At 40.2% G+C, this 21658-nt stretch overlaps 1 protein-coding gene across 5 annotated transcripts in view; it reads left to right on the plus strand.

Moving 5' to 3' along the window:
* Positions 1 to 18149, plus strand: part of pcdh15b (protocadherin-related 15b) — a 221237-nt gene extending 203088 nt beyond the window's left edge. For 2 of the 5 annotated variants that reach the window (XM_055004449.1, XM_055004448.1), the window contains 6 exons: positions 3794 to 3815; positions 4485 to 4523; positions 4667 to 4740; positions 11244 to 11373; positions 12503 to 14157; positions 16761 to 16898. In XM_055004449.1, coding sequence (XP_054860424.1) covers positions 3794 to 3815; positions 4485 to 4523; positions 4667 to 4740; positions 11244 to 11373; positions 12503 to 14107 — 1870 coding nt within the window. In that variant the 3' untranslated portion in view covers positions 14108 to 14157; positions 16761 to 16898. Of the gene's footprint in view, positions 1 to 3793; positions 3816 to 4484; positions 4524 to 4666; positions 4741 to 11243; positions 11374 to 12502; positions 14158 to 16760 lie in introns of all 5 variants that reach the window. The other 3 variants (XM_055004450.1, XM_035951921.2, XM_055004451.1) reach the window with 3 other exon arrangements.
* The last annotated feature ends 3509 nt before the right edge of the window (positions 18150 to 21658 follow it).

Below are 21658 nucleotides of genomic sequence, written 5' to 3' on the forward strand. Positions count from 1 at the left end.
TTTCACATTACTCTCAAATATTGCCTCATTGTCAAATTATTGCCAGTTCAGAAAGTCACAATAAACCTCAAATATGTCCAAAATATCTGCACAAATCCCTTTCAAAAGTAGGAAAATACAAACAAGATCTTTCTTTTTTAAGTTCGATTCAATTCAATTTCAGTTCAGTTCAATTCTAAACGCTTTATTTGTCCCATGTGGACAATTTAAAGCACGTAGAGCAGTTGGTAAAAAAGTAACCCAAAAGAAAAATATTGTGGTTAAAAGATGACTGAATTTCATGTCTAAGAGAATCAAAGTGGCAGCAGGCTAGCGTGCCTCCAAAGACAAATAGTAGCTGTAGCCATTAAGTAACTGTGATACATTACACATGTGAGGGGATTACAGTAATGCATTACTTTGTGATGTGCTATAAAATATCCCCAACTACAAGAAATGGGCTAACATGAGCGCAATGTCAGGATGAAATGAAACATTGAAAATGGGGATTAAATGTTAAGCTGCCTGTAAGAAATCTAAACCTTTAGATTTCCAAATCAAGTTCTAACTATGATGCTGACTAAAAATATAATATCAAAAAGGAAAACCATTTGTCCAAGACAACGTCCTGCAGTGACCCCTTTCTCTACCCACATCTACAACACAAAAGAGCTCCTTTTGGCTCTTCCTGCTGGTTTACTTCCCTTCAGAGAGATTTATTCTGGAAATGTGAAGAGACCTGGTTACTTTTGAAGTTATTTTCTACATAGCATGCAGCCACAATGAGAGAAGGTGCAAAACAATGAGAGAGAGAAATGGATGTGGCGAGGGAGAGAGTGAAAGAGAGGAGGCTGAAATAAGCAGAGGGTGAAACAGGTTGGAGGGAAAAGGAGAAAGGATGTAACTAATGAGTGGAGGAGTGATGGTGTAAAAGGGCGAGGAGCTACAGTAACTATGAGAGACACGACAGAGACAAAATGAAGACAGAAAATAGAGAGGAGAAGAAGAGTGTTATTGGGTGTCATAGTCTGAGTCTGTTCTTTAAGAGCTAATCATATTTCTCCCCTTGTGTTTCTCATACACACCAGAAGACAAGGTGGAGAGGACACAAAGAGCGAGAGTCAATCATGTCAGATGTGTGTGTGTTTGGTGGAGATCAGATAGCTGTCTGTGTGTTTTTGTCTCCAGAGGACCTAATAATGTGTCTGTCAGAGCAACAAGGGCGCAATGATAGACTTGTCTTCACACACCGACACACACAAACAAATTTTGACTATACACCCAGTGCTAGACGCATACTGTTAGCTGCTAAAATCTGGAGAGTCCACACACGCCCACGGTGAATATCTGTAGACCAACCAGAAAACATCCTCTTCATCCATGTATTCATCCATTAATCTTTCCATTCAGCCAGTATCTGTTCATCCACTCACATGTCCATCAGTGCTAATCTATCCATCCAGCCTTCCTCACCTTTATTTAACCGATAATCTGGTCCTTCTCGGAGCACAGTCATTCATTTAAAGATGCATTTTGATGCTGAATGAAGGGCTACAATTTCTGCTGTGTGAATTTCTGATGCGAATTTAATGAAACGCCCAAGTGGTTGAACACTTTGTGTGTCTATGTGTGTGCCTGTGTGTGTTCGAATAACAGAAGGAGAATCTGATGCGTCCTCTGAAATTCTGCATTTGTCGGGCTGCGATACATCTTCATTTTGCCACCTCATTACCTTGGTTTCACACGACAGTACATTCTGAGGCAACGTAGTTAAGACACATGGACAAAGAGGTTTTTGGTTGTTTTTCTTTGTTATTTCGTTCTTCAGCTTTTTTTTTTCTTTGGCCTTTTCCCCAGACTTTTTTCTTATTCTTTTTTATAAAGTTTTTCTGAGTCTCGGTTGTTTCTCGGTTTCTCTTTACTGACTTTTGTTTGAAGTTTGTTTTTTCATACCAGTATTAATTTCACAGCAGTGTAAACAATATTAAGCTATTAATACTGTCATCAACTCTGAAATCAGCTGTTCGAGCTGGAAACAGCTGATTTTTAATGGAATATCTAGGGGTTGAGGCCTATTTCCAACAACCATCACTCCTGTGTTCTAATGCTACATTGTGTTAGCTAATGGTGTTGAAAGGCTAATTGATGATTAGAAAACCCTTGTGCAATTATGTTAGCACATGAATAAAAGTGTGAGTTTTCATGGAAAACAAGAAATTGCCTGAGTGACTCCAAACTTTTGAAGGATAGTACCACTGTGGACAACAGAGCTGACATAATTATGTCTCTCCGATAAGCATCTTTAGAGCATCTTCCTTGGCCGTGTTTGTTTTTCTGTCTTCACTCCATGTCGAGTGCCTTCTTGGTTATGAAAAATCAGCCAGAACCTCTCACAGGAAATGGTCAAATATTTGGAAAGAATTTCAATTATTTCACTGTTTATTTGAGACAAATCTTCTCTGGTGTATGAGCATGCAAACAATAAAAATGACTGACATTTGTAGCAAAAACAATTTTGGAGATGCTTAAATAGTGATGACATTACCACATCTTGGCTAATGAAATTTCAATCGTAAATCCTTAAATTATCAATTTAGAACCATAGTAATGGTTTTCAGTGAGGTCTATCAGTTCCAAAAACATTGTCTATAAGCCTGAACACCGTCACTGCATCCTGGGCTTGACACCACCCAACATGATTATGATTGGTTGAATGAAATACAAACAATCCAGATTGTTTTTTCACCCTATAGCAGAATTATAATGCGGTGTAGTCAGACCATTCTTCATCATTACATCAAGCTATCAAAATGATATTTCTCACATTTTGGCTTTTATGTAGTTTTTTGTGTTTTTTTAATTACTGTTTTAGAGTAACCATTTACTTTCCTTGTATATCTTCAAAATCCAAGCAAAAAAAAAAAACCCAAAAAACTTCCTGCGCACAAAAAATCTAACTTTCTAAACTTAAGCAAAGCGATAGCCAGAGACCAGACCATTTTATTGGAGGCAGTTATTGCAGTTATTGTGAGTGGCCCGGGGCTAAATTTGGTTTGAGACCTCTGTCTTCACAAAAAAGACATCAGAAAAGTTTTGATTGGAGTCAGAGATCTCAGGAGTGAAAGTTTGTGAGAAATTTTCCACAGTGATTGACTGATCAACTATTCAGCACACTGGTCAAGATTCTTTCGTGCAGTGCTACTACACCTGAACTCACACCACTTGATATGTGTCAACACAGTGTCAGCTTCATGCCGAACAATGATTAGCATACACCGATCTTTCCTAATCTCAAAAATAAAGTCATAAATTACACATTAACTGAAGTTGGATTTTCTTGTTGTTATGGCTAACAAGGACATTGACCATCAACAGTTTTCTCAACAGCAGAATGATCTCATTTGGGTTTTAAATTAGATGTAAATCTTGCATATTTATGATGCTATAATCAGGATGTTTACCCAAATAAAACAACACATTACTCAGTAAATAACAGTGCTTGGATGCACATAATAGCATACTATTATTTCTCAGTTTCTATCTATTGTGTTTTGTCCTTTTGTCTTTCTTTCTTTCTCTCTTATGCAGTACTACCTCACTCTCTATTTCTCTCAACAGACACGTTAGCTCTTGCTTTCTCTTCTAGGTTAAAGAGGTTCTAGGTTAACTGTGCAATGCTACAGTAAATCCACAGTAAATCGCTTGCATCTACTGAAAGCACATCTTTAGTACATCAAGTGTCTTTTATGTAATGACAGGTTTTCTTGGTAATACTGGGCAAGTGGTCTTACTGTTTCTTTCTTTGATCTTCCAGGCGTGGATATGGCCAACATGAGGTAGGTGTTTTTCACTGCGTGCCTGCTACATTTGCATGTGCATTATTTTCTTTCTTTATCTTATTTTCTTGTGATGTTTTTTTTATGCCCTGCTCCGTGTTCTACTCTGTCTTTCTTTATTGTTTGATGCAGCCAAGGTGGATCTGCATCCATACAGTGCCTTGTATTTTCAGTTCATTTTACCTAAGTAATTGACTCACATGTGTAAAACCATTTACAATCCCAAGAGCTACGTAGCCTATTGATGGTGCATATAAAAATGTAAAAGTCAACCAGCCTATTTATATTCCAAGAAGTTGGCTTTTGCATTATTTAGCATCTTCTAAACAGTATATAAACACGCTAGAAAAGCTATTTCACCAGACGTTCAATATGTATTATGGATGTTGTTATTATATAAAAAGTAATTCAGTCACTTGGACAGTATATACATTTTTAAACTCAATTTCAGTTCCAAAGCGACTATTTGGAAAAAATACCTGCCCCAACTAATTGATTGGCAATATCAAATGAAAAATATACACAGACTGGATCCTGTGTATTCCAGAGATACTGAATTGGAAGAATCAGGTATTGCTTTTCCAAAATAGATGAATTTCACTGTGGAGGAGAACATTGCTCTTCTTCCATCTGTGTTTTTATTCACCACTTTTCTTTCCGCTCTGACAGACACAGCAACTTCTCCGACCTTCTCTGCTCAGGCCAGAGGTAGTCTGTCTCTCTCTTTTCTGAATACTTCTTTCTTCACCATGTTTTTTCTACTCGAGTGTGGGTTTATGGAAGTGTGAGTTCAGTCAGTGTAATCAATGCATGTGTGGAAAACTGCTCATAATGTTCTGTCAATCTATCAGGAGTTATCAATGGAGTCTGGCATTGACCCCGGACAGGACTACTACACACAAGACTATTACAACTATGATCACGGGTTAGTACATCTCTGCACATCCTACACATTGCTTTTGCACGAACAAGTTGTATGTCAAAGTCTGCTTCTCTGTCTTCACATATATCGACCCTTTATCTGTCGATGTTCTACGCTTATCAGGCTTTTCAAGCTTTACATTTTGTCTAAACTCATCACCAAATTAACAGCATTGCAGTTGGCAAATGCAAAAGAGCTTCTCTGGAGCTTTCTGTACCCCATGAGTTGCCGCGAAAATGTAGATTTTAAAATTTCCATCTTTTTTTATGCTCACTTAGAGGACGTCTGATCTGCACCATTGAGCCAAAAGATTATGACCACTCACAGATAAAGTGAATAATGTTGATTATCTCATCACAATGGTGCATGTCAAGGTCTGGGATATATTACGCAGTAAGTGGACAGTGGGTTCTTGTAATGGGCAGGTGAAAAGACCTGAGCCAGGCTTGTGTAATGCCTCTGGTCTGCAGCGGTGAGTCTGTACTGGAAGGGGAAAATCCACAAACTAGCAGCAGGGTATTGGGACATCGAAACCAACACATGCTATAAACCCTCTGGTGGACTAGTACATTCTGCAGAAAATGTATTGATGGATAATTGAAGATTGTGTCAACATAAATTGCAAAAAAAAAACCGCTGCTGCAGGGGCAGATCAGAGGGCTGATCCTGAGACCTACCCACCATTCAAAAGCCCCAAGCATTGAAACTGGATCTTTGACCAAAGAAATAACAGTGTGTTCATGCTGTTCACCTGGAGAAGTGATGGCACCAGGGTCCTGTGTGGGAAGAATAGAACCCAAAGGAAGGAGTGTGGAGCTGAGAATCCCTATGTCCATGCATTCACTGGACATCATCATGACGTGTGCAACAGATCTAAAGCTATCAAGAGCATATCTTCTTGGTAATGGTTTTCTCTACGATAAAGAGGGACAGTATAGCTTAGTAACATAATTAAAATAAATGGTAAATGTATATTAGAAAAATATGTGTTATGTCACAAACATAATCCTACAGAAAATATATTTCCCTTAGAACGTAACTGAGAATGACATTTAGTTGTATATGTAGTTTGTTTCCAAAACTTCTGCTTTCATTTCCATCTGGAATTTGCCTCATTGAAAGATTTTAACTTTGCCGATAATTCACAGAAAGACCCAACTGTGCACCAGGAAGTTGGCAAAAATAATTAGCTAACAAACTATTTAGTTGTTTGACTATCTCAACAGACAAAACGTGTAAATATCTAATTACAGTAGAAATTTGTTTAGGTAGTGTAACACACGCTAGTAGTAGTACACACTATGGCTCACTTAACTGGCTTCATATATGGCAGCAAAACCTGTTCCCTTATTTCTTGCCGTGTAATGCTCCATGCACCTGTTCCATAAAAGTAGACAGTAAAAACTGATTTGATTGTACTTAATAAAATGCATTTTGTTGCATTGAACACCAGGAGGCACAGTGTATATTATAAAGATTAGCAAACATCAAGCAAAACTATGTGGAAACAAGACGTTACTAATGAGAATCCAAAGACAAGTGTAACTTTGTAAAACATCAAAAACTCAGTAGATCCCATCGTTTTTCAAATGTCGTCAGTGACAGCTGCATAAACACAATTGTAGTAGTGGAAAAGTGATGTTTTGTTTTTTTTTTACAGATTTTTGTATTTTTCCTGAGCAGCATAGTGATTATAGAGGTAGAAAACAATGTATCACTGTACATGCCTCGTGTACCAATAATGATACACAGCTGAAAACATAATGCAAGCAGTGAATTCAGGACAACTCCTCTATGTTTCATCTCTGACCTCTAGCAGTGACAGACGGGGTTCACCACAACACTGGTGAAACATATTTCCACTAACACGAGTTTGGACCTCACTCTGCGCACTTTATCCAGCTGAGCTTCATGTCAGCTAAGTGGCAGCTTCTTTTACATCAAGCTGATGGCATCAGTCGCACAGTATGTTGGCTACTGTGAAACGTTGACACCTCCGACCTGCCTCATATCAGCCTTTGCACTCACGTATGGTTCGTATGTTTTTGATCTATGGGAAGCCGGCAGAGTCGGAGAAAGTGATTCTGTTCAATGTGTGTGTGTGTGTGTGTGTGTGTGTGTGTGTGTGTACAGCATGGATTCCTTGATGTTAAAAGAGCAAGAAATACTGTATAGGACTTTCAGTATATTAGACACACACATTAGATCAAAGCGTTCCTGAACAAGCCTGAAGAAGACTCACTGCATCCCTCCCAAGTGTGTGTTATTCTGTACGCTGCCTGACATCTGTTATGCATTGTGTGATTTTTATAATTTTAGCTGCAGACTCCCGGGAACTCGATTTTATACACCCACCTACACTCACACATAAACGCTCCGAAGAGGAGACGCACACACACAAATTCTCTGGCAAACACGTTCATTCACTCACTCATACAATCACTCAGAAACGCTCTCATGCTCCTTCTTTCACACACATGCACACACACACACACACACACACACACACACACACACACACACACACAAGCGCGCAGCTAATTCTCTCTGCTTAGCTTTGCAATACTGTAGCAGCTAATCAGGCAGCCAGCCGTGGAAGCAGACAATGGGCCAGATGCTGGTGGCTTAGAGCAACATCCACAAACTCATGTCTGACTCTGTACGCGCACAGGATCAGGAAATCAGACTTTGTGACCCCGTGGGACTGAGATCTAATCACTTTATTTGTTTCTATTGTAAATAAAAGATGCAGGTAGTCTCTGCTAACGAACACCAAACCACCCCTGAGGGTATAGACAACATTCCTGAGTTTGGAGTGCGAAAACACAGGCCACAGTTGCTACAGTATTTACCTCCATAGCCATAGTAATCAATCTGAGTCATGGTTCACAACCTTTTGACCTTCACTTTCATCCGTCTTCAAAAGATGAAAACCAAAATGGGATTTTGTCTGCATGTGGGAATGTAGCCATCTGCCACTGGCATGATTTTGATTGGATTTACACACATGCAGAAAATAACTTGAACCATTTGTTGCACAGGTCTGATGTTTTGATGCCTGTGTGAAAGAAAAAAAACAAAAACAACAAAACAAGCCAAATTTATTTTGCCCTCTAGTCAAGAGTAAAATACTCAGCCCATGCACGCCACGGAGCAATAAGGGATTAAATCTTGCTTTTCCAAAATCGTTACGGGCGTGGGTGATGAACAGTGTGACTGCTGCGTAGCTGATAGGTGCTGAGTTAGGGCACCCACATAAACAAATGTATCATGAGGACACTGGAAATCTGGCAGGATCAGCTCAGTAAAGACGTGATTTTTATTTTGCAATCACAGGAGGGACAAATGGAACAGTAGACGTCTGCATGTGCAGCTATTTTTGGAGCAGAGGAGCGTATAAAGAGGCAGGTTCGTCATAGCCAGGCTTTCTCTGTGTAAGCTGGCCAGACAAAACCTCATACCCCAGTCAGAGGTAATGGGTATCATGACAGTGGTTATCCTCTTTCTTTGTTAAGCCAGGCTTATTTCACCAGGTTCTGTGCATGAACCCATAAAAGGGGACATTTGATGCGTCATTTGACTGTTCTTCTGCACAATGTTTACCAATTGCGTGCCAGTTACCCCAGTCAGGAGGAACAGGTTGTTGTAATGAGGAGCTGTGAGGAATATGAAAATGTTTTACAGGTAATAGCACTGTTAATTCAAATGATGCAAGAGAGGAATGCTGGGAGAAAACTGTTAGTTGTTTCGCTTAATATATTTATTTCACCACTCAGTGCTTTCGGTGTAATGGCTTATTTCTAACATGACAGCTGCGCATTACAGCTCTCAACGTTTAAACGTCATACATCTAAACATGATACTCAAGGAGTACATGTAGGTCTAATATAGGCCTAAAATCAGGAATATGTTGAAATTACTTTAGTTTGTGGCCAAATTAAAGTTAAAATATTGTTGTTGATTGAATATATTCTGTGATAAACACCAACAGACCAATACATTTTCTAATTGGTGCTCTATTAACTGCAATACCAACACATATTTGTGAATTTTCTGCATCACCAGCTGAATGCATGTAGGTTGTCAAAGCATGTGGTTTACACTTCGGTAACTTCACAGCTTCGTTCAGTGGGATTAGATTCCCTCAACTGAAAATCTGTATCACTCAGAAAGAATTTTGTCAAGAAAAGAACGCCTTTTTGTAGCAGATTTAAATCCTCCCAAACTGTGAACAGAACCCCTTCTGGAGCAGGTTTGCTATACAGCATAAGTTACCATGGCGATCTAACAGATTAAAAGACACCCACCTTAGTGACATTAATAACTCTGGCTTTAGACTCAACATACCTCGCTAACCCACTAATCTCACTTCATAGTACACCCATCTGGTGCAAGATGTATAAAGACATTCGTTACAAACAGGATAATATATCAAAAGACTGCCTCAATATTTTGGGGATTTTTTATTTTTATTTTTTTGCTTGATTTTTTTTTGCTGATTTTAAAGCTACAGCCAGCAGCTAATTAGCTTAGCTTAGCATATGCCCGGAAACAGGGAGATTTAGCTGTCTCTACAATAGCTCCACTTTATGAATGTGGTCTCAATCTTTATATTTAACTTTATTTCAGGAAGACAGATATGTGTTTTTCCCAAAATGCTAAAGTGTGTCTTTAACTGGGGCAACCCAGTGACTGAGAGGTTATGGTTCATATCACATGGGCTAAATTATACCTTCAGCAGCTGAGTCTCGGGTTCAACTCCCAGTCGACTGGATCCTCACTGCATGTCTGGTCCCTGTTTTCCTGTCTCCTACATATTAACATTTCCGTACACCTTGCGCATAACTTAAAATAAGCTCAATTCTAGCAGTTAAGTGATATTGCATTAGCATAAAGTCGAGCATGTTTCAAACCCCCAACAACTGACATTTTCAATTTTGTCATCCAGATGTTCATGTTCAGAACAAAATTACTTCAAACTCCCCTTGTAAAAAAAAAAAAAAAAAAAAGGATAAACTTCTTTTTATTTTCTCTGCTTTATTTGAAACTAAAGTCACATCTAGACTCTGAAAAAATACAACCAATTATAGCATTTAATAAAGCAGCTTCTATTTTACTTGGTAATCAAAAAGTGACTATTTTTCTGCAGCATATGCTGTTAAAGCTCTGTCATGTGTTTTCATCTTACTGTATAAATGTGATCACACTTTCCAAGGCTGATCATTTAGCATTTGGTGAGCCACCCAGAACAGGCCAGTGATCCAGTTGGTTTCATTATATTTTCTGTAAACGCACGGCTGCAAAAACATGATGAAGTGTTGGCTTGTGATGCCTGATATCCTGGCAACTTTGAACTGTAAGAACCAGTTCCCGCGCTCAGTTTATTACTGCCCCCTGGTGGTGACATGCAGAGGTAGAAGAGTGATGAAGAAAAGGTGAAAAGAGAGAAAGAAAGAGGATGAATGTAAAAAAGAAATAAAGAGAAGCCTTTAAGTAATTAGATTGTGTGCACACTTCAGTTTGAGTCTGCAGTTTAATATGTGAAATTCCATAATCAGGTTTTAGTGGGAGGTTAAAACTCAGTACATTAGCTCGTAGAGGTCATACTGTACGGTTTTTAAATGTGACATTTATGTATTACCTGGTCTTTTTGTTCTGACCCCTCCATTTTTCACTCACTTTTTTCCTCTTTTTCTTGTATCTTTATTCTCTTAACACACCTCTACCTCCTTTTTCTCTCATCCACTCCCATCTGTCATCCACGTGCTGCTTCCATTTGTTTATTACTTGGCTGCTTAATGTAATGGGAGGACAACTTCTCCCACCGGTTCACTGTAAGCAGAATGACTACACGAGGCAACTTTTTTTCTATACAACTCTGTTAGCCAAGCCAAAGGACTTACAGCAGATTTGTTACTTTAATCACACTGGGACATATTGTTTTCAGGATAGCATTTGAAAAGATGTGGTTTTTGACCCACTGGCTGTCTGAGTTGCTTGCTGCAGGGCACTCAGCCCAAGTGGTGATACACAACACAGTTTTTTTTGGCCTGTGGAGTCAGGCAGCGCTCCCGGCAACAGGCAACAAAGGGAGACAAAAGGGAGGAAAATCGATTCCAGTGTTTTCTGCTAGCAAAATGTCTCCTGGCAACAAAATGCTCCTTTCGTGATTAAGGCAGCTTTGCTTAGGCAAATCATTAGACAGTGCTTATCATTGGAGTGAACCACAGCGTTGCCCAATGTGTTCTTGCTTTAAGTGGCTGTGGATAAGCATTAGCCAAGTGCACTAGTTTGTTTGTAAGCAGCTTTCTCCACTGCCTTTACTTCTGATTGGCTGAAGCTGCACCGTTCTGCAGCTTCCATTCATTTATTCAAACAAACATACAAAAACAACTAAATAATAACTCAAAAGTTAATTGCAGTTGCTTTGCACAGGTTCTCAGACATTACAGCTGTCCTGTAATGCCCTCTTTTTATTTTCTCCCTCCCTCTCTTTCTCTGTCCAGGTATGACCTTCCTCAGTACGGCAGTCGTAAGAAGCTGATCTCCCCCTCCGGCCTCTATGATGAATATGGAGAGGTTGTTGTTAATGATGACGGAAGCTACTACTACAGCCCACAGGAGTCTGATGGAGAGGTAAAGGCAGAAAAACACAGCAGAAAACAATGGAGAAATTGTTAGATATCCAGTAATACATGTCAGTAAGAGTGTCCATGAAAAGAAAACAAATTGTTGATGACATTGACAGAACATCCATTCATTTCTTATCTATACATCGCTTAATCCTCACTAGTGTCACGGTGAACTGGAGTCTATCCCAGCTGACTTAGGACGAAGGCAGGGGACACCCTGGACAGGTCACCAGTCTATCACAGGGCTACATATACAGACAGTCACACTCACATTCACACCTATGGACAATTTAGAGTTACCAATTAATCTCAGCATGCTTTTGGACAGTCCTGTGATAGACTGGCAACCTGTCCAGGTTGTCCCCTGCCTTTGCCCTAAGTCAGCTGGGATAGATTCCAGTCCCCTTGCGACCGTAATGAGGATTAAGATAATGGATGGATGGATGTTTTTGGACTGTGGGAGGAAGCTGGAGTACTTGGAGAAAAACCCACGCGTGCACAGGGAGAACATGCAAACTATCGACAGAACAGAAATGATTTATTCAAGGTCCACTTACTAGATGTTTCCTGGAGTAAGTTGGAATTTACTGGTATTCCCAAAATCAAACTAGTTTTTAAAATGTTAATTGTGCTGCTAGACTGCTATGGAAATAGGGGGAATAGATCAACATTTGTAGAAACAGGATTATTCACTTCATTGCCAATGGGTAGCTGAGAAGATTGATACCACTTTCAAGAGCCTTAAGATTAGAAATCAGTCAAACGACCTTGCCTTGCTCTGTCTAAAGGAAACAAAAAATACTTTATGCCTCCTCCTACATAAACAAAGTGTCTTGCATGACCTTCTCATTTATTTCTTATCAGAGAATGTTCAAGGTGTATACCCTGCCATCCACTGTACTCATATTATTTTTATGATTGCAAACTCCATTTGAAAATAAAAACAGTGAGCAATGAACACAAGCAGACAGACAGCTAACTAGTGCTAAAGACATGTTAAGTAAAGCCTGCTCCCAATAATACTCTTGAAATAAAAAGAAATAGAAAGTGCTTTGATGAAAAGAAAAATGTCTTGCTTATTCCCTGAAAAACTTATCTCATTTGTTTTTGGACTAATATCATCATGGTAACAGGTGAGGAGGCAGTTTCAAGGAGACAGATTAGCACCACCCTCATACCTTCAGCACCATCCTCTACCGGTTCCGCCCCCAAGAAAGACAGCAGCACCACCAAAATCCAAGGGCGACAAAAAACAAGAGGGTGGTACGACTGTGACCTCCAAACCTAAGAGTTCGAGCGCAGCTGCCAGGTTGAAGGCCGTAATGAGGATGAGTACGCTGCTGTCCTCGGCGGGGAAAACATCCGGACAGCCTCCTGCCATCCACCCGCCATGGAACAAAGCCAGAATCGGACCGATAGAAGAGGAGGGAAGAGAAAGAGTGGAGGAAAGAAAAGTAGAAGGAGAAGAAACAGGCTTTGAGGAAGGAGAGGCAGGGAAAAGAGAAAACAAAAGGGGAGGACGAGATGAGGCAATGGAGAGAGGGAGAGAAAAGGGAGGAAGAGGAGAAATGGAAGCATGGGGGAGAAGCAACAGAGGTGGCATTACAAACAATGGAATGAGAAATGCAGTTGGAAACGGCATCAGGCCAGAGCACAGGGGAGAACTCCCTGGTTTGTCGTCCTCTGGCCGGGCTTTAAGCCTGGACGGCAGCTTGGTCATCGATGGGAATTATTTCCAGACGTCCATTGAAGCAAGCAAACCCCAAGCAGTGAAACAAAAGCTGAACGAGGCCCTCGGTCTTATCTCCGTAACCAGAAGGCTCCAGGGACCCGCCAGGGTGGGAGATGAACAGTGGAGCGATGGCAAAAGCTGGGACAGAGCTGAGAAGAAGAGTAGGAAGATGCATAGCTCCATAGGAGATATGAGTGTCTCTGCATCAGTGTCGGAGAGAGACGCAAGAGAGGAGAGGAGGAGGTGGGAGTTTGGAGAGGAGAACAGCTCTTATGAGGGTTGGTGGAAAAAAGACAAAAGATTTCACGACAGCGTTGAGCAAAGCGATTCGGAAACAGGAAGCGGTAGCAAAGAGTCTCCATCAGAATTCAGTATCTCCGATGCAAGCAGCCCCACCTCATCTGTTACAGCAGAGCGAGACAGAACTGAATCTGATACAGAGGCAGAAAAGAATGAATCAGAGACAGAAAAGGAGGAAGGAAGCCAGGATGAGGAAGGAGAGGAATCTGAGAAGGAGTCAGGGTTAGAGAGTGAAGACGAGAGGAGAAAATCACGGAGAAAAAGTAGTTCTACAAGTAGCAGCAAAATTAGCAGTAAAAGCAGAACGAGACGAGAACGAAGAAGCTCCACCAGCAGCAAAGAGACAGACACGAGCAGCACATCTAAAAGTTCTAGATATTCAGGTTCCAGTTCCAGGCCTAAAACTTCAAGACATTCGCGTTCTTCACATGAAACAACAGAAGAAGAGAGCGAAGACGACAGCGAGGAGGATGAGGAAGAGGTTAAAAGCGCTGGATCAGAAAAGTCCTCATCGAGCAGGCGAACCTCCAGCCACAGCCAATCAGAAATCAGCTCAGGTGTGATTGACACCTCGGATGACTTGTCACCCATCATCGAGGACACTGAGGAGGAAGAGGAGGAGGAGGGGGAAGAGAAAAGCAGCAGCGATGGGGAAGATCAAGGAGATGAAGAAGAGGGGGATTTGGGGAGTGAGTCGGCTGATTGAAATGCAGATGAGGCCTTAGCCCCCACCAAGATTAAATTCTTTGCCACTGAGTAAGGTCTTGGTAAAAATGCCTGGATTGGGTGTGCAGTCATTACCTGAGTGGAATTTATTACTGTAATCTCTCTCTTTTTTCCTAGTTTGGTGTGATTTACATTCAGGAATTTAAATTGCTGGCATGTCCCCTGCTGCCCTCTCACAGTACCTCTTCTCTGTTTCTCCTAGTTTCCCTTTTTGCTTGTATCTTTAATCCCCTTTTTCCAATCAGCCCGTCTCTCCGCCCTCTCCTCCATCTGTCTCGTGAAGCAGTCGTCGGGTTTCCAATCCGTAGTTTCTTTCCTGAGCTGACTCGCCTTGTTTTCCCTTTTGTGAAAAGCTTCACTACCAGCTGATTATTTCTGCGCTGCTGCTCAACAACTGTTATGCGCTGACCTCTCTTTGGTGCACTTAAGGTTTTCCTCAAGCTTTATTCATTAGTCATTTCTCTTTCTGTGTCTATCATTCTCCTGTATAAGTCGGTTCTTCTGGTACCTGTTATCTGCAGGGAGAAAAGATGTTTTCTTTGTAATGGAGAATACATTCTTTCCTCCATACGATCAAGGTTAAATGGAAAAGCTGTGAGGGTTTCGTTGTGTAATAGCAGATCAGAGTTATTTCCACAGCAGCACTTTTTCTTCTTGCACAGTGTGTGTCTGTGTGCACAGCAGTGTTGACTCTAACTGAACAAAGAGGATGCTATACAGTTACATAGTGTCTTATATTATAAAGGGCTACATCCAATAAGAGGGATCAATACACAGTATATTTTTAAAAGCTTTTGCTCAGACGATCCAACGGCTGTTCTGGAGTAAACACTGCTGCACAAGCTTGTCTTTTGTGTGCACTGAGAGTGGGAGTGCTACTTTTATTCTGTGCATTTTCTTGTTTTTACAGGACAAACATCCAGTTAGGTAGAATGCAAATAAAACTGGATGCAAGTTACTTTTGAGCTCATAGAATCTTGTTGAGTCTCCTGACCTCTAGTGGTTAAAATTCTCAACTTGCTGCAGTCAGCAACCAGATAAGATCAGTGAGGAAATGCTTTCATCCTGGTGTTTGAAGGCCAGGTTTCACTTTTCTACCAAGTCTGTCTTAAATCCACAATTACATGTCCATATATACACTGAGATATTTATTAGATACTATATTTTATTCTTCAGATTTGGCTGTGGAGAGATCTCATCTAAATGCAGTGGCAGTGTAAGAGATGGAGGACAAACTTCTTGCTGTTATTTCTGTGCCAAAATACACTCCAAAATTTGATTGCAACTGAAATGCTGCCTCAGCCATCACAGTTTGAAATTAAGTAGATGTCCTCTGAAGGGTTTAATTAGTACCAGATTGTTTTTAATCAATGCTTGTGGCTGATTCTGGGAATGTCAGTGTTCAGGCAGAAACATCCCTTTGTAGATTCCCTCAGAATAAGTTAACTTTTCGACACCACTATTAACTCAAAATTTAACATTTGCCCAATACTGATATGGTGTTTAATAAAACACCAGCAAAATTCCCATGTCTGCACTGTATGTAGCCTCACTGAGCTGTTAGCATGACTGTAAATGCCTGTGCATTATTTAAATTCAGCAAGGAAACACAGCTCTTGGAAAAAGAGGGAAATGTTTTAATAAAATGACTTCAGCTAAACTCTAAAAGGTGTTTTGGGAGTACCGTATTAAGGCAGACTTGTGAACCTATCCTTTGACAATAGAATTTTACCACCATTAAACCTTATACTATTTAACACAGAAAAACAGCATCAGGGAAACTACTTACAAACTCAGTTTAATACAGTCAGTGGAATGCTTAGTCGTGATTGAAAAACATTTCAATGCAAATTTTTCAATGAAGAACACATGGCAAAAAATGCTAGTCATTTGCACTAGATTCTGTAAAAACCTAAGGATTCTGCGGACCTCAGTGCAACTGAAAAGTAATGACTGAGTAAGCTGTGAGCAACAGCCATTTGAAAAAAAATGTACTTACTTCTGAGATTAACTGCAGGCTGTGTTTATACAGGGCAAAGAAGAAATGGTGAGGGACATTGAGAGAAAAATATAATATAGTTGATCAATATAACTGATGCAGTGTAGTTAAAAAACTACAAACAGTGGAGCAAATTGTCATTAAGTTTTTAGAAGATACTGTCAGCATGGTGAAATATCTCATAGAGACGTCTGTCTACAGCATGTTCAGCTGTCTTTATTATAAATAACATATGTTGGCACTGGGAAAATGTGCATATAAATTAGTTTTTACAATATTTGAAAATAATTTTAGCAGCTCCATTTTGCCGTTTTCTCTACTTCTAGCCATGGCTGTAATGTTTTCATACAGGTGCAGGACTTTATATTGCAGCTTTTAAAAAGTCCACAGTTTAAATGTGACAGGAGCAAAAAATGCCCTGAAGCTGCTTGCAGTTCAGAGGGTTAAACTGTAGCAGACAACCAATGTGTGGCAAAGGATCCAGAAAACAGCTCAGACTTTTTATTTGCCCTCTATCTTTGCTGTGTCTTGCATTTCTCTTGCCTGAACAGAGTCGGAGCAAGTGAAAGAACATTAACGGCACCTTTAAAGGTCAGTAGTCTAATGCCATATTACTTGTGTGTGCTTTTTCCAGCAGGGCAGTAGAAAACGGCGGATCAAGTTGGTGTTTGACCGAGAATATGAGACCAGCTCCACCGGTGAGGACAGCATGCCGGAAACCCAACGCACCCGCCCACCCTCCACCCACAACAGCCACGTCAACGTTAACGGAAGCATCTACGTGGCCCAGAACGGCTCCATCATCCGAACCCGACGTTCAGTAAACGCTACAGGCCCTACACACACCACCACCACCACCACGAACAACAACCTCAAAATCACCTCTCCTGTCTTCAGCTCCCGGCTGGCCAAGCACTTTAAAAAGCTCGACAAAATGGCTGCCACCGTGGAGGAGCGGGTTCCCCTGAATAGCCCCAGAACAGCAGCAGACGGCGGGTGCAAGACGCTTCGCACCTTCCAAAGCTCGGGAACGGCCGCCTCTGCTACGGCCATGTCCGCTTTCTCTAACACTGACAACACTAAAACGCTGAATGTGTTTAACACTCGACAATCCAGTGTTTCTTTAGGGTCGACCAGCACCAGCAACACTTGCCCTGAGAGCGTAGCTTCGAAATCAAACCTGCTCAAAGCGGCGCAGGGAATCACGGAGCAGCCTCAGAGCGCAGCGGAGAGAGACGAGTCGAAGGAAGGCGAGAGAGAGTCGAAGGTAGACAGCAGCGCTGACGACGGACTGGTTATGAGAGAGCCGCTGGAGTGCCCGAGCGACAGAACACAGTCGGATGAGGAAGAATTGTGGATGGGCCCGTGGAACAGCCTTCACATACCCATGACCAAACTCTGACTGATCCTGATGCCACTGTGCTCGTTCATTGTTGCCAAGATCTTTAAAACATCATTTCTGTTCGTTAGTTGTGGAACTAATGGGGATGCTTCAATCTAAGAAATCTAATTTACAGATTCGGCTAAAGGTGAATTAATTTCATTCCTTACATAGCAGCTAAGGTAATTTCATTTATTTAAATTCGGAAACAGATGATTTAAAAAAAAAAAAATCTGTAAGAAAGAACACTTTTGCACTTATTGAAATATCTGTTCTGTAACTTGTCAGTATCCAAAACTGTGCATCCGTTAAGACCAGTGATCTCAGAGCTGCAAAACCTTCAACAAAACTGGACCTACAATGAGAGAACTTGTTATATTTCTATTTTGATAAGAGATAATGAAGGAAAAGTTGAAGAAAAAAGCATATGAACTTTTTTTTCTGGCCCTTTAAGCGACTGGTGTCTGTATGGGACTGAGCTTGTTTGATCAGTATTACGGCTACTGGTGTGACTCATCTTGGATTTGCCTGACACATTTCATTGACACATGAAGTCTTGTATTGTTCACATTTGCCTTTTTATCCTTGTCAAGTTGCTTGGCAGACTTTATCCAAATAAAATTTCATCCATTGAAATGTGGAGTTTTGTTATCTTGGTGCTTGTGCTGATGACTGCTGTGCAGAACTAAGAAGATGTGACCTTGGTGAGATGTGGGGAATTTCCTTTTCTGTTCTTATTACTAATATACTTATTGCCTGAGAGTTAGATGAAATGATCAATAGCACTCTCCTGTCCATTAAATATGAAAGTGCAAGGACTTCATGGCTCACAGTAGGCAAGAAATTGTTTCACACAACCCCCCCGCTAACTCGTCAATTTTACACTTGATTGGATCAAATAAGACGGAGCTTCAGAGATTCTGGTCAGTGCTGTAGTAAATGGAAAGTAAGCATATTTCCAAACATGTAAGTTTAATTTTGATTCAAATCTGTGAGATTCAGAGAATTCACACACATATTTACTTCTTCTTTGGCTTCACTAGATAATTGCATTTTGGCTTTTGAAGAGATTCTTTTTTAATTCCTCTGGGCCCCTGAGATATCCAATTAACAGAGTGCATGGATCCTTCTCTCCCTCGTCAAAGTTCACCATGATATAGGTAGGGGGAACTTTTTAATTGTGAACCACACTACAGTGAATTGTTTAATTTGAAATCTTGAAGAAGACGGACCATTAAGCTGTAGAATTACAAGGTTTTAAAACTCTCACATTTAATTTGACGACCGCATAATTTTGTATTAAGGGACTCAACAGAGGGTGCCGTACCAGTGGTGATATTTGAAAGTGAGTGCTGCTTATTACCTAGAATTAGCGGACTGTACCACAGAGTCAGATTTTAAACAGCCACTGGAAGGAAGGGCACGTCTGAGTGGCTGTTATTGATTCAACCAAATGAGCTGATTATGTCAGTGATTCCTGAGTCCACTGTACTTCACTGGGAGAAGACAGACTGAACTTGGCTCATTAAGTTAAGACACAGGCACAAAAGATTTAATTAGGAGCTGAAATGACATAAAAAATGATTTATGACTTGTGCTTCTTCCTAAATGCGAAGTTTTGCTCAAATTCGTTAAATTTGATATGAATCTAACTGACAGGTTGCATTAAGAACAAATGCAGAGTCATAAAATACACAGGTGTCTTTGTTTTCCTCACATGGTGTCATTCATTTTCATTCATTCATTCATTTACCAGATAAAGAAAGGAGATGCTTCAAGATTTTTATGTGAATAACCACTTATGAAGATTTATAGCAGATATTTTGCTTGTCATAGCAAAACATAGATGTTATTAACGCTGGAACGGAAGCAGCTAAATGGAATTCAGGTGTCATTAATTTCATTATTTACAATTGTGCCTCATGTCAAAATGTATTCTGTGATAAAATCTGAGAGGTATGTAATACGACTTGAAGTACAGACATGAATCTGTCGACTTTAGGTAAAATTAAACAAAATCATAAACTGCAGCTTGACTTTGACTATAGCATCAATTGCATGAACTGTGAAGCAAATATTAAACACTTTATCTTACTGACAATGGACAAAAATTAGAAATTTAAAATATATATACTAGTGTATGTATGTATATGTGTGTGTGTATCTACTACATTGAGTGAAAGGACCAAAAAAAAAAAAAAAAATCCAGTACACTGTCAGTCACTGAACTTATGTTCCTTGGTTAAAAAAAAAAAAAAAAATTCTGTTTCATGCACCTTTACTGATAAAGGTGTAAAAACTAGATCATTGGCAGTAAAGTTACAACAAATTATCAATACATACAGGATTCTTTTTTGGCTCTTCACTCTGTGGGATCCCTGTTTATAAAGCCACTGACTTTTAGCATTAGTAGAGGCTTTTCAAGAGATTGCTGTATTCAAAAATCATTTCTATTTCATTGCTTACTCCACAAGATTTTAATAAACTGAGTTTTTCGCTGTTTCTTTAATTTGATGCCACTGGCCAACAGAGGCCTGTACAAGTAAAATTTGGGGTCAAATGAGGTAACTTCAAGTTTTGCTCTGGGTTTGAAGAGCTACAATAGCAGTTCGCCTCTTACTAGGGTACACTGTCATGGTATGTTATGCTGCAGAGCTAACCTGCTCAGAATCAGGTTATGTTCCTAGTTGTTGGAACTGCAGGACAGCCTCCACAGCTGCAAGCAATCACATTGCAATGTCCCCAGTAAATGCAATCTAATCATGCAATATACCTTAGATTATGATAATCCAAAAACAAAGAGATTTTTTTGTACTTTTTTATTTTTAGGGTCCGAGCACCGAATGGTGCGAAGACCCTATTGGAATGCAAGGAATTATTTATTATTATTATTATTATTATTATTATTATTAGGGTCCGAGCACCGAATGGTGCGAAGACCCTATTGGAATTCGTTGGGTTTATTATTATTATTATTTTTTTTTTTTTTTCTTCTTCTGTCTTTTGAAATGCCTTTTTGGCGGCCTTATCATACCCCAAAACGTGTCAAAGTTGGCATGCTCATCAGGACTGGTGAAAAATTTGATATTTTATGGGAGTTGTGCATGTGTGTGGGGATATGGCTCCATAGCGCCCCCTGGAAAATTGGAAAATTGGTCATTAGGCCGACTTGCATGACATTTCATCTACAGCTACAAAATTTGGCATGCATATTCAGCACATCAGGAAACCCAAAAAAAGTCAATCATGGCCACGCCCTAAATCCAATAGGAAGTCGGCCATCTTGAATTTGCTGTAAATTTTTTAAAAGTAATAACTCATCGGGGATAAGTCGGAGAGACCTCAAATTTGGCAAATATATGCAAACACGCGATCTGATGAAAAGTTATCAAAATGTTCATCTCATTTCAAAGGGCATGGCCATGGCGACTCCCAAAAAAATGGATCCTTCGCCATGAAACAGGAAGTGGTGTCTAAGTCAGCTGTACATGCTCCAATCTGCGTCAAACTTTACATGTGTGATCAGAGTCCAGTCCTGATCACATCCATAGGCTGACATAAACTCTTGGTCGCAGCGTCATCTGGTGGATGTGCGTGGATTCGCCGACCAGCAAGTATGCGATGACCCGTCCAATGCTGCTTGCAGCATTAATTTTTAACTTGAGTTTGGAGTCGACAGTTTTTGTCAGGAGGTTGGACTTTAGGCTTTGTGCTGGAGGGTTGAACTGTGATTTCCAAGATGTTCAAAGTGTACAGATCTCTTGATTCCTGAGGAGATGAGCTTTCACAAAGTCTGAGGGCTGAAATTGTCGAAGTGTCACAGTAGTTGTCTGTAAAGTAGAATGTTCAGATAGTCGAAGGACTTGTGCCTTCTATGTCCATGTGTAGTTGTCTGTTAGTTTGAAATGTCAGATAGTCTGAGGACTGCAATGTGCAAAGTTTGTTAGTACTTCTGTGTTAGTTAGAAATTTATGTGTAATTGAAGCCTTAAAAGTTGTGAACATGAGTGTTAACTTCACATTTAGAGTATCCATTGGATTATTGGTGAGACGTTCACCTGTGTGCTATTTAGAAATGGTGAAGAAACTTTGATTGTATTCACTGAAAAGTATAGTTAGTGGTGATGAGAAGGTAACATTAGTTTGATCAAT

The sequence above is a fragment of the Amphiprion ocellaris genome, chromosome 18, assembly GCF_022539595.1.
Source record: "Amphiprion ocellaris isolate individual 3 ecotype Okinawa chromosome 18, ASM2253959v1, whole genome shotgun sequence".
NCBI classification, from domain to species: Eukaryota; Metazoa; Chordata; class Actinopteri; family Pomacentridae; genus Amphiprion; species Amphiprion ocellaris.